The sequence below is a fragment of the Olea europaea genome, chromosome 19 (assembly GCF_002742605.1).
Source record: "Olea europaea var. sylvestris chromosome 19, O_europaea_v1, whole genome shotgun sequence".
In the NCBI taxonomy this organism is placed as follows: domain Eukaryota; kingdom Viridiplantae; phylum Streptophyta; class Magnoliopsida; order Lamiales; family Oleaceae; genus Olea; species Olea europaea.
Window position 1 is genome coordinate 8,232,619 of NC_036255.1, and position 13,738 is coordinate 8,246,356.

General features: G+C 31.9%; 1 protein-coding gene across 2 annotated transcripts in view; it reads left to right on the top strand.

The window, feature by feature from the left end:
* LOC111368679 (30-kDa cleavage and polyadenylation specificity factor 30-like) overlaps positions 1-7,592 on the top strand; it is an 8,431-nt gene extending 839 nt beyond the window's left edge. Inside the window, exons 2-7 of one of the 2 annotated variants that reach the window (XM_022990068.1) lie at positions 1,181-1,558; positions 3,258-3,420; positions 3,563-3,673; positions 5,067-5,135; positions 5,910-5,996; positions 6,443-7,592. In XM_022990068.1, coding sequence (XP_022845836.1) covers positions 1,181-1,558; positions 3,258-3,420; positions 3,563-3,673; positions 5,067-5,135; positions 5,910-5,996; positions 6,443-7,273 — 1,639 coding nt within the window. In that variant the 3' untranslated portion in view covers positions 7,274-7,592. The remainder of the gene's footprint in view (positions 1-1,180; positions 1,559-3,257; positions 3,421-3,562; positions 3,674-5,066; positions 5,136-5,909; positions 5,997-6,442) is intronic. The other variant, XM_022990069.1, reaches the window with a different exon arrangement.
* Positions 7,593-13,738: the final 6,146 nt, after the last annotated feature.

Consider the following 13,738-nt stretch of genomic DNA (forward strand, 5'->3'; position numbering starts at 1 on the left):
TCTAGATATATGTCGGGATTTGTGTACACGTACATGTTCTTGAGGACAATACTGAGCAAGGTTTTACCTTCTAAGAACTTGTTTTTAATATGACAGTGTTGGTTGGGCTGCAATGGATTTCTTCTTTTTTTTTTTTTTAAAGGTAATCAAGTATTTTAACAATGGATTTCTTTTATGTTCAGGATTATGAAAAAAATTAATACTGTTTAGATATATAAGTGTTATGGGATTCATATTTTGAAATTGGCCTGACATTGATGAATGAAGATTTTTGTTAAGATAATGGGCTACAGCGGTGAGCAGATAAATTGGTACATTTGTTGTTTTTGGGTCATTGGAAAAACTATTGACTTTGCTAAACGAAATGAATGGTTGTTAGTTTTTCATATACGATAGATTGTGTGTCTTGTATATATGTAGGTGACACAGGATGCGATACTAAAATTATTGGAGAAGGGGAAAGGGGAGAGAAGAGGAGAAAGAAGGGGGGTAAGAGAGAAGAGGGAGAGGAAAGATAGAAACAGAGGAAGATATCAATTATTTCATTATATCAAGCTTGTTCCAATTACATTGCATAGACCCCTTTATATAGTGTTTAAACTAACGCTAATTGAAGTAGGAAAATACTCTAAATAAATCACTAATTATGTTTCCTAAATTATGCATTAAAATTAGACACTAAATATAATAATATCCGTTCTCATTCTCCTTCAGTTGGGTATGTTGATCTTCTCGTACATGATAAGAGTTTTTATTAGGATTCATTATATACATGTAATCATGAAATTCTATGTCCGATACTGTGGGGAACTCATGTGAAAGTTTAATTAACGTCTTTTGTTACACAACATTATGCTAAATTTTTTATTCCACCCCTGTTTGAGCCCCATTTTTTGGGGAAAAATGAGTTTTGTAATAGTGATTTTTTGGAGGATGTGTTGTTGAAAGTATGATTTTTTTTGGGCTTACGTGTAAAATTATTTTATTGAAAGAATATGTGTGTGAAAATGAGTTTGAGAAAAATGAGTTTTTAAATAATGGAGCTCAAACGGCGCACTGTCTCACCTTTTTTCTCTAACCAGACATCCTCAATCTCATTGATGTCTTAGAAAAAGAAAAATAATGGCATCCTAATGTCTTATCATCTGTCTATATTCTAATTGGATGCTCTATATTATAGGTATAAATTAGGATTTTGTCCAAATGGTCCTGATTGTCGGTATAGGCATGCAAAGTTGCCTGGACCGCCACCTCCTGTGGAAGAAGTTCTTCAGAAGATTCAACAGTTGACGTCCTACAGCTATGGAAACTCAAACAGGTTTCTTCAAAATCGTAATTCTAATTACGCTCAGCAGACAGAAAAACCACAGTTCCAACAAGGACCTAGTGGGGTGAATCAGGTAGGAAATACGATCACGACAGAGTCAGCTAATGTGCATCAGCAACAAAATCAACAGTCTCATCAGCAGGTCAGCCAGACTCAAATGCAGAATCCTGCTAATGGCCATCAAAATCAAGCTAGTAGGACTGCAACATCCTTGCCCCAAGGAACATCTAGGTGTGTTCAGAGTTACAAGGTCTTTAATTAGGTTGCGTTAAACAGTTCATGTATTTATTCTGGATGTTATTTTGAGAGACCTGTCCTGTGTCGACTGTAATTGGTTTCTTTAAAGCCTTCTTAGTGACCATAACTGGTTTCATCTTATTTAATTCGACTTTTGTTTTCTCGATCAATGTATATATTAACCTTATTCGTGCTCTTTTGCTCCTGTATTATGTGACCTTGTTTACATGATTTAACACTGGATTGAATGAGTGGTGAAAAAATGTTCTGGAACTCAAGTCTACTGGGAATAAGGCCTAGTATCTTCTTCTTGGTGTTTTTTACACACCAGGAATGTATTTGAACTATTACCATTATACACCAAATTATTTTGAGTGAAAGCAATGCTCTTGGTCCGCAATTTTAATCCTTGCCTTACATTTATTGGCAATGAATTGTCTTGGAGCTGATGATATTTCCTAGAATATGTTATTCTTTTATATTGCTCTGAGAATTGCTAATGTGGTGAAAAGCTAAGGCTCTGACTGAGACAGAGCATGCTTCTTCTTCTTTAGTGGGGGTTTGCGCACGTCGTTTCTTTCTAAAATCTTTGAACCATTAGCATGAATCCACTTTTTTATTTTTTATTTTTATTTTTATATAATTGATTCTGACCATTTTGGATAAGGTAACAAGACTTGATTTGCTCCAGCAGGATGCTTGTTAAAAACTCTGAACTAATGAAGCTATGTTATGCTTGGTTTTATATAGCAAGAAAGTCAAAAGGACAAGTTTTTGGCGGACAAGACTAATGAAGCTCATAGCGCCCCTCTGAAATAAGGGCCTTCTTTTATCTCTTTCTATATCTTTCTTTCTGTCTTTTTTTCTCTTTCTGTGCATGTGGTGGTTAAGGGGTTGGTTTGGGTGCAGGCTTACATGTTTGCACTAAAATCCAACTTGTGATTTTACCAGAAAATGGTTCTGAAGTTTAAAGAGGAATTTGCTACATGTTAGTTGAAGTTGTTGTACCTATATGAAAATTTGAATTTCTATCCTTTCATCGAGTGTTCACACACTATTTATAAACGTGTTTGATTGTCATAAAATCTTCAAAACTGGGTTCTATAGTTTGATGTGTGAGCCCTGAAATAGTTTATATTTGTAATGGTACTCTACATGCTGGTGATTTGTCCAAACCAGGGTAGTCTTTATATCCTAAACATTAAATCCAGTTGAAAATATGTTAGAATTGAAAAGATTGTCTTTTCTTGGGGCTCTGAGGCCGATGCTTCAAGGAGTTTGGCCTCCTAGTTGTCCCTCGAGGTGTTATAGTTCGCTGCAACCTGGCTTTTGCCATATGTCTGGATAATGCTTAGGGGAGTTTTGCAAGAATGATGACTAATTTAAATGTGGTGGCCTTAAAAGCCATGAAATATGTCCCCTTCCCCTCCCTTCCTAAAGGGAAATGGGTTAAGTTCTGTATCATGTTGTGTCAGCGCATTTCTCTTCCTGAATAGGTGTTATGTTTTATATATTGAGTTCCTGCACTGCAGCACGTGGTAACCAATTTTGCTTATATTAAATATTTGGAATAATTTTTATTGCATCACTTCCCCTTCTCCAAGTGAATTCCATCCCTTCGTTTTCTGAAAGTGTTGTTTCCTTTGAGATCTTGTTCCTTACTTTTGTATTCCATTTGCACGTGTGTATATAGGTATTTTATTGTCAAAAGTTGCAACCGTGAGAATCTAGAATTGTCCGTACAACAAGGAGTATGGGCAACCCAGCGAAGCAATGAGCCTAAACTAAATGAAGCATTTGATTCTGTTGAAAATGTCATTTTGATCTTTTCAGTCAACAAGACAAGGCATTTTCAGGTAGGTTGGATATTCCCATGTTATTAAAATTGCCAATGTTTGACTGAAAGGTCAAAAAGTTGTTAGATTATTTCATAATGTCAAACAAAACTATTTTCCCCTTATTTATATTTACGTTGCAGACCTATTTGTGGTTTATTAGGGTTGCGCAAAGATGATATCTAGAATTGGTGGCTCTGTCAGTGGAGGAAATTGGAAGCATGCACATGGAACTGCGAACTATGGGCGGAATTTTGCTGTCAAGTGGTTAAAGGTACACATTCTTAATTTTTCCATATTTATATGTTGTTGAAGGATCTTCACTTACTGTTGCTGCCGGAAGATGAACTAGATTTCTCACTGTTTCTACCTTCCGGAGGGCATACAATTATGGGAAATGGTGGAGATATTTGTCGGCAATAACAAATTCTGTGTTGTGGCATTGTTCTGATCAAATAGCTCCAGTAGCTCAAGAAATTGGTGGTTAGAAAATTACCTGATTATAAATAGTATGATGACGATTTAAATTATGCACATCCTATCCTCGTTTAAATCAATTGTCTGTTAATTTCGGTGGCATCACTTTCGCTGCTGCCATCTTTTTCTCAGTTGCCAACTTTTCAAAACCATAAAGCATGGTGGTTGTAAATGCTAATCTGTAATTTTTTGTACTAGATGTTTTTAATTAACCACTACAGGAACATTCTTAATTTTATTCAATTTACCTGCCTTTGTGTCGGCATCTCTAGGACCTTATGAAGTGGCTGTCTTATGTAGAAAGGTCTCTTGTCATCTGATACCATCAGGTATCATACTATACATGTGGTTGCATATGGTACTTCAACACGATTTGTAAACAGCAAGTTTCTTGATACAAATGCTGAGCTTAATTTTTGACAAGTTAATAGTGATGTTTGCACCACAGTTATTAAAATATGTGTACAAAACTTTTTGATGATTACTCATCACAACATATCATATGTTGTTTACTTTAGAATTATGGAACAATTATACTCAGCTGTTAACTCGTTCACGTATTCCCATCATAATAGTTAGGATTTAAAGTTTTGTCTGTCTGTTTTTGGTATACTGTCTGAAAGACGGTGTATATGTTTTTTCATTATATGTGAGCTTGCACATGGATCAACACTTATATGCACATTGTTTGATTTGACCATTGTACAACATGCACCCATTTTTCTCAAAATGCTTATACACGGCAATGGTGTAAGCAAAATTCTGAGCTGTTACCACACTCAAGGTCAACAATTTATACCTGGAGTTTTTGCTAATATGTGATTTCAGTGTCATCACTTCATGGGCAAAATTTTCAGCTTTTTGTTTTCATAGTTTCCATATTTAGGTCATTATGATATAAGAACATTACTACTTTGCCCTTTTCATTTATTTGCAAATTCAATTGTGGAAACATTATGAGAAACTCCTGCTCCTGCATCGTTATTTTTATTTCTTGACTGCCATAATTTTCAGTAAGCTGCTGACTATTTTCACCATATTTCTGCGATACATTTTCTTCTTTATTCGACCCTTCCAGCTTTAACTGTAATTTCATATACATAATGCATATTCTAAATCATCTATTGTGAATAAAACACTTAAGCACTCTGATTTGGATGCTAATGAATAACAATGATGTTTTCATGCAGCTATGTGAATTATCCTTCCATAAAACACGGCATTTGAGAAACCCATTCAATGAGAACTTACCAGTGAAAGTACTTACTTGAAACTCTTTCTTATATTCATCTCTAAGATATATTTTGATATTGTTAAATTTCTGTTCATAACGTTTGAAGCTCATTTGGTCCTGAAATCAATTGAAAATTTGAAGAGAAGTCAATATTCTTTATGCGTCAATAGCAATCTGGAATTTTCTTTGGCACATTGGAATGTGTTATACTTTCATTGTATACTGAAATACATTATAATGGTTCCCACTTAGACGAATGATTTGACTCTATTGGTGCCACAGAAGTCTAGTGCTAAAGCTTTTATGATATTACTTCACAATCATATGAGGTTAAAGTCCAGTTAGCCATGTGCTTTCTTTAATGACTAGGACCTTGCCTTTATTAGCAACAAAAGCACAGAGATAGGAATGAAAAAAATTTCAAACTGGTCCATGCAAATACGGAAGTTGCTGTGGACACTCAAATAGGAATTTGAAGCATAAAAGAAATGGGAGAGAAAATCTGGGAACGCCTTTTCTGGTTGGATGAATCAAATATCTATAAACCTGTCCAAAGCTTATTTCCCTTGATTTTACTAAATGACCACTAATATATAAAGATGAATTAATGAAAACTGATACACTTGGACGTGTATATAGAGGATTCAAATAACTGTTACCCGACCTAGGAATTTATACCCATAACGTGTCTTGTGCTACAAGCTCCTTAGACGTCTGTTGTTTGAATTTATTGACATATCTCAAATTTAATTGGGACTTGTAAATTATTCTTTGATGTTGTTTGTTCATGTTACTGCAGATAAGCAGGGACTGTCAAGAGTTAGAACCCTCTATTGGTGAGCAGTTGGCGTCCTTACTCTACCTTGAGCCGGACAGTGAACTTATGGTACTTATATTGCCTTAAAAATTAACTGGAGCATTTTACTAAACTGTATCTAGGACATTCTTTTCTTGCAAGAATAAAATGTTTGCTAAAGTAAGCATCAATATAGTAGCATCATTGTTTCTACCCACCATTTTACATCAAAAAGCAACAATTTTAGCAGGGCAGCAATGTGTCTCGTGACTTGAGAACTGTGTAGCTAAATTTCATGACACTTTTGTGGGTCATTATAGTCGTTTATTTCATTGGTTTGTCTTTGTAACCTTGACGTTTCTAGTCCATTTCTTTTGTAGTTCTTTGTAGTCCGTTTCTTCAAATCATGCATTGCGAGGAATCTTTAGGTGCATTACAAAATTGTACATTTTGGTATTAAACAATTTGCCTTCACTTGTGGTATTACTGGTCTGATTGGCATAGATGTTTGAAGATGGTAATTTACTGTTTTCTAGGCAATCTCTGTGGCAGCAGAATCAAAACGAGAAGAGGAGAAGGCAAAGGGAGTCAATCCTGAAAATGGGAGTGAAAACCCAGATATTGTACCCTTTGAAGATAATGAAGAGGAGGAAGAGGAGGAAAGTGAAGAAGAAGATGAAAGCTATGGACAGGGTTTCGGACCAGGAGCACAAGGAAGGGGAAGGGGCAGAGGAATGATGTGGCCTCCTCACATGCCTCTAGCACATGGGGCCCGACCTTTCCCTGGGATGCAGGGCTTCCCACCTAACATGATGGGTGGTGATGGTTTTCCTATGCCTGATCTTTTTGGTATGGCTCCCCGGGGCTTAGGACCATATGGTCCTAGATTCTCGGGTGAGCTCATGGGTCCCAGCTCAGGAATGATGTTTCCTGGACGGCCTTCTGGAGGATTTGGGATGATGATGGGTCCAGGAAGACCCCCTTTCATGGGTGCTGGTGCTGCAACCCCAGCACGAGCTGGGCGACCAGGTGGTATGCCATTTTTTCCACCTCCATCACAACCTTCACAAAATTTTAATCGACCCAAGAGAGATCAGAAAGCATTATCTGGCTATCGGAATGATAGATTCAGTTCTGGTTCAAATCAAGGAATGGCTGGATCTATTGGTGGACACAATGATGAGGCACTGAATCAGCAAAGAGGGAAAGCTCAATCGGAGGATCAATATGATGCTGGAAACAACTTCAGAAATGACGAAAGTGAAAGTGAGGACGAAGCTCCAAGAAGGTCAAGACATGGGGAAGGAAAAAAAAAGAGGCACAGTACAGAGGTAGATGCTACCACCCTCTCCAATCAACCAATGTAGCAATACCATCCATATCTGCAGCAAGCTTGTGCCTGCACATCCCTTGAGTTGAGGAAATGATAATATTAGATATCACAAAATAGAGTGTTCTTATTGTTAGTATTGTTATGCATTTTGGCCTCCTTTTCCATTTCAGCTTTACAGTTAAAAGGGATAGTATTTGATTTATCAGAAGTTGTAATGTACACATTTAACACTTTGTTTTGGGATGTGATTTGGCTGTAGGCCCGATAGACACATAATTGCCGGGCCAATGATGTTAATGTTACCTCCCACCAGCAAAAAGGAAAATGAGCCTTTAATCAAGCACTCTACTCAATATTGTTTTGTAGCAGAAAAATTAGTTCTCTCTTGTGCTAGAGCGTGTCGGGTTATACAAATCCTTCTCTCTCTGTAGTCTTTATATCAAATTGTATTGCATCGTTATTTTATCTTTCTATATTATTTCCTTTTACAGATCTCTCATTTCTAATGCTTATCCTCCAATGTCGTTAGTATTTTGAGTGGACTTTTATAATTATGGTCGATATACTCGTAAGATATACAATGTTTTATGACCTTAGACGAAGAAGTGACATTACAACAAGGATCATGTTATATGTACTTAAAAATTTTATTTAATTTTTTACTTATTACTCACAATTTTTTGGAGGGAGGGGGGGAGGGGGGGGGGGCACGGCTCGGATTTCTTAAATATATGTAGGGCCTGCGTGTTTTGTGAGAGGAGGGACACAATTTGATAACCTTTTTCGGTTTATATATCTTTTTCCTTAGAACAAGGCCATTTATTTTGAAGAAAATGATAAAACTACTCATTTTAATAAAATTATATATTTGTTAAAACATTATAAAAATAGTCAACTTTGGCTGTATTGCCACTACAAATTTCTTCACTTACTTTTTGTGTTACACTATGTTTTTAAATATTTTTTTCTTATTTACTGAATTGGATATAAATAAAATGACATACTTAATCATTTAATGATCTCTTTTATTCTCCCTTTTCTTTTCTTTTCTTTTTATTTCCTTTCCTTGTCACCACCTTTTTTTTTTTTTTAAATATGATATGAGATTCTCTTATTTTTAATCATATCCCTACTATATAAAAAAGGGGAATGTGAGGGCACTGTAGAAAGCAACAGTGTCTTGATCTATCTTTACTGTAACATTTTTTTTTCTTTTCTCAATTTGGGGGCCAAAAACGACGCCGTTTGCTTGATATATATTTTATTTTATTGTACACTACCTCCAAATTTACTGCAACACGCAATTTCCATTCCTCTCCACTTCGATATAAATATATAAAGTAGGGATATAAGAAAAATATCACTTTTATATTTAAAAAAAAATAGAAATAATATGCGACAGAAATTTTTTTTTACAACATATTACTTGTAAGTAAAAAATTCGAAGAGAAAAGAATTAAAGAGAATTATAAATTGAAAAAAAATTATAACTAAAACTACATAGCAAAAAAAAAAAAAAAGGTAATCTCTTCGTGCACGGAGCAAACGCCTCCATGCACGGAGACATTAGTCTCCACGCACGGAGAGGAAAGAAAAAAAAAATTGTTGGAGTTCGTGCACGGAGGCAAGTGTCTCCATGCACGGAGACACTATCTGCGTGCATGGAAACAAAATTTAGAGAAATTTTTTTTTATACTTATGTTATTGTGTTCATTTTCAAGTTCATTACGGGATATCAAACGAAGTCGAAATATTACATTCTTAATATCATTTTGAAGTACTCGCGGCTTAGTATTGTACGTCGTTAACGGTGCGTGAAACGGTCAATCATAGCAAATATTATGGGACGTCAAAGTAGACATTTTCAAACTGTATTTCAAAATTTTCGATAATAAGCTAACTTTAAAAATTCATCAACGATTGTACGATAGTCGAATCGATAAATGTTTTACATTCTTTCGAAACTCACTTTGAAAACTATATCGTAGAGACATCGAATGATCTAAATGGATATCAAAAATAGTTAAACGGACATTAAACTTATGTGTTAAAAAATACGCATAAGTTGTTTTTCTTTAAAAAATCAATTATTTTATTACTATTTCGAAATTTTCGATAACAAGCTAATTTTAAAAATTCGTCGATAATTGTACGATAGTCGAATCAATAAATATTTTACGTTCTCTCGAAACTCATTTTGAGAACTATATCGTAGAGATATCAGATGATCTAAATAAATATCGAAAATAGTTAAACGGAGATTAAACGTATGTGTTAAAAATGCGTTTATGTCGTTTTTCTTAAAAAAATCAATTATTTTATTACTATTTATTCTTTTTTCGCAACAATTTTCTCAATGCATCATTTTGCTCAAAAAAATTATGTAGTATGACGAAAATTTTTTTCTCCATGCACGGAGTATGTTTTTTTCATCATTTTATATATTGAATTATTACTAAAAAATTAAATTTTATCTCAAACTATTAAAAAATACTTATTATTAATGAAAAAAATCACTTTTATATATATATATATATATATAGAGATAATATGCGACAGAAATTTTTTTACAGCATATTACTTGTAAGTAAAAAATTTGAAGAAAAAAGAATTAAAGATAATTTTAAATTGAAAAATAAAAATAAAAAATGCGAATGTGAGGGCACTGTAGAAAGCAATAGTGTCTTGATCCATCTTTATTGTAACATTTTTTTTGTTTTTTTTTTTTCAATTTGGAGGCCAAAAACGACGCTGTTTGCTTGATATATATTTTATTTTACTGTACACTACCTCCAAATTTACTGCAACACGCAATTTTCATTCCTCCTAACTCCAATATAGATATATATAGTAGGGATATAAGAAAAATATCACTTTTATATTAAACAAAAAAGATAGAGATAATATGCAACAGAAATTTTTTTTGACAACATATTACTTGTAAGTAAAAAATTTGAAGAAAAAAAGAATTAAAGAGAATTATAAATTGAAAAAAAAATTATAACTAAAACTACATCTCTCCTTGCATGGAGACACTGTCTCTGTGCACGAAGGGGGAAAAAATTTGTTGGAGCCTCTGTGCACGGAGACAAAATTTAGAGAAATAAATTTAGTTTATTATTATTATTATTATTATTATTTTTTTTTTTACTTATATTTTTGTGTTTATTTTCAAACTCATTACGGGATATCAAGCGAAATCGAAATATTATATTCTTAATATCATTTTGAAGTACTCGCGACATAGTATTGCACGTCGTTAACGGTGCGTGAACCGGTCAATCATAGTAAATGTTATGAGACGTCAAAGTAAGTATTTTCAAACTATATTTCGAAATTTTCGACAACAAGCTAATTTTAAAAATTCATCGACGATTGTACGATAGTCGAATCGATAAATGTTTTGCATTCTTTCGAAACTCATTTTGAGAACTATATCGTAGAGATATCGAATAATCTAAATAGATATAAAAAAATAGTTAAACGGACATTAAATATATGTGTTAAAAAATACGCATATGTTGTTTTTTTCTTAAAAAAAGCAATTATTTTATTACTATTTTGAAATTTTCGATAATAAGCTAACTTTAAAAATTCGTCGACAATTGTATGATAGTCGAATCGATAAATGTTTTACATTCTCTCGAAACTCATTTTGAGAACTATTTTGTAGAGATATCGAATGATCTAAATAGATATCAAAAATAGTTAAACGGACATTAAACGTATGTGTTAAAAAATACGCATAAGTCATTTTTCTTAAAAAATCAATTATTTTATTACTATTTATTCTTTTTTCGTAACAATTTTCTCAATGCATCAATTTGCTCAAAAAATTATGTGGCATGACAAAAAAAATTTTCTCCATGCACGGAGTGATATGTTTTTTTCATCATTTTATATATTGAATTATTACTAGAAAATTAAATTTTATTTCGAACTATTAAAAAATACTGATTATTAATGAAAAAAATCACTTTTATATATGTATAAAAAAAAAAGATAGAGATAATATGAGACAGAAATTTTTTTACAACATATTACTTATAAGTAAAAAATTCGAAGAGAAAATAATTAAAGAGAATTTTGAATTGAAAAAAAAATTATAACGTTGAACTACACAGAAAAAAAATCTCTCCGTGCACGGAGACGGAGGAAAAATAAAATAAAATGGGAAGGGCCTCCGTTCAAGGAGACCATGGCTCTCCGTGCACGAAGAGAAATAATTTTTTTTTACTTATATTTTTGTGTTCATTTTCAGGCTCATTACATGATATCAAACAAAATCGAAATATTACATTCTTAATATCGTTTTGAAGTACTCGCGGCATAATATTGCACGTCGTTAACGGTGCGTGAAACGGTCAATCATAACAAATGTTATGGAACGTCAAAGTAAGTATTTTCAAATTATATTTCAAAATTTTCGACAACAAGCTAGTTTTAAAAATTCATCGATGATTGTACGATAGTCGAATCGATAAATGTTTTACATTCTCTCGAAACTCATTTTGAGAACTATATCGTAGAGATATCGAATGATCTAAATAAATATCAAAAATAGTTAAACAGACATTAAACGTATGTATTAAAAAATACACATAAGTCATTTTTTCTTAAAAAAATCAATTATTTTATTAATTTTCAATAACAAGTTAACTTTAAAAATTCATCGACAATTGTACGATAGTCGAATTGATAAATGTTTTACACTCTTTCAAAACTCATTTTGAGAATTATATCGTAGAGACATCAAATGATCTCAATAAATATCGAAAATAGTTAAATAGAGATTAAACGTATGTGTTAATAAATACGTTTTTTTATTTAAAAAAATCAATTATTTTTTTCTTTTTAATTCTTTTATCTTTCAAATAAAAATTAATTTTTCAATTTTAACAAAAAAGTTATTTGTAGGTTAAAAAAATTGAAGAGAAAAGAATTAAAAAAATTATATATAGTGTGATCTCCGTGCACGGAGGATTATATAATTTTTTTTTTTTGGCACTTTTCTGTTCTCCATTTTCATACGAAATGACACGCCTTTTCAAATCAACTCATTTGCTTATATTATTATATTATATATATAATGTAAGAGAGACAATGTGAATCTATGTAACACGCAACTTTTCATACCTCTCACCTTACTCCGTGCTGACCACTTTTATAAGTAAAAAAAAAAAAATCACTTTTAGTAAAAAAAAAAAAAATGTAACAAAAAATATTTCTAATATATGTAAAAATTACTTATATAAGTAAAAAAATTCGTTTAAAATTATTTAGAAGTAAAAAATAAAATAAAGTTATGAAAATTAAATGGAGAATATATAAATATTATTTAATTAAAACTGAAAAGTTTACTTTATAAATAATTGGTTTTTTTTATCAATTTATTTAAATTTCTTTTTAATTCTTTTCTCTTTCAAATAAAATTTATTTAAATTTTTTTTAAAATTCTTTTGCCCTACCAACTTTGGAGTGATTGTTGTATCGCCCGAAGAATAGGCCTGCTGTTAGGGTTCTAATTTTTACACCAACAAGGAGTTGACCATCTAGTAAGTGCCACTTCAAGTTATTTTACGTGTAAACCTGAGTTTGTTATTTTAAATATTTGTGTATGTGGATATTCTCTTTCAATTTACAACTGCATCAGTTATTTTTGAACTACAAATATAGCCTCTCGAATCAAATTTGCTAAAGAAAAGCATTTTACGAAATTCAATTTACAACTTATTTGCACTATCAGATAAAAAAAAATCTTCATCTACATTAAACAAAAAAATACAATAAATAATTAAAAATAAATTATCGTTGACATATATACAATCACAACATTCATTATACTTATTTATAAGAATAAAAATAAATTATCGTGACATAAAATATACAGTTGACCAAGAGATGAGAATCAAACAAACATTTCTAATTTCCAAATACTTTTTGTACAATCTATAAAATTTACGCTAATAAAACTAAAATAAATACAAAATTCACGCAACGCACGAGACACAAACTAATTATTATTATTTGTTTAGAGATTTCAACGTCAATTAACGAGAATGGGTTCTTGAATTTGATGACAATAGGATTTCAAGTCGTGAAAGAAAATATAAATGTGTTTAATAGAGAGGGTAAGAGTGGTGTACTTTTCATTTGTGTGGGTGTGAGAGAGAGGTATATCATTTATTTGTTTTTAATGGATATTTATCAAAAATATTTTATAATTAAAGTGTATTTATAAAGGAAAAGTTTACATGTAAATAATTATTGTACATAATGTTGTTCATAATATGAGGTGACAATCATCTGATTGTTGATGTGAAAGTGTAAGATTTAAATTAAACGTTGGATTCAATGTCACATGTAATCATGGACATCATTATATAAATAATTATGTACATGTAGCACTTCTCATTTATAAAGTGGTTGGACAAATAAAAATTGTGATTTACCCTAAATTAAAAGTATATAAAAATAAAAGGACGAATTTAACCTTTGA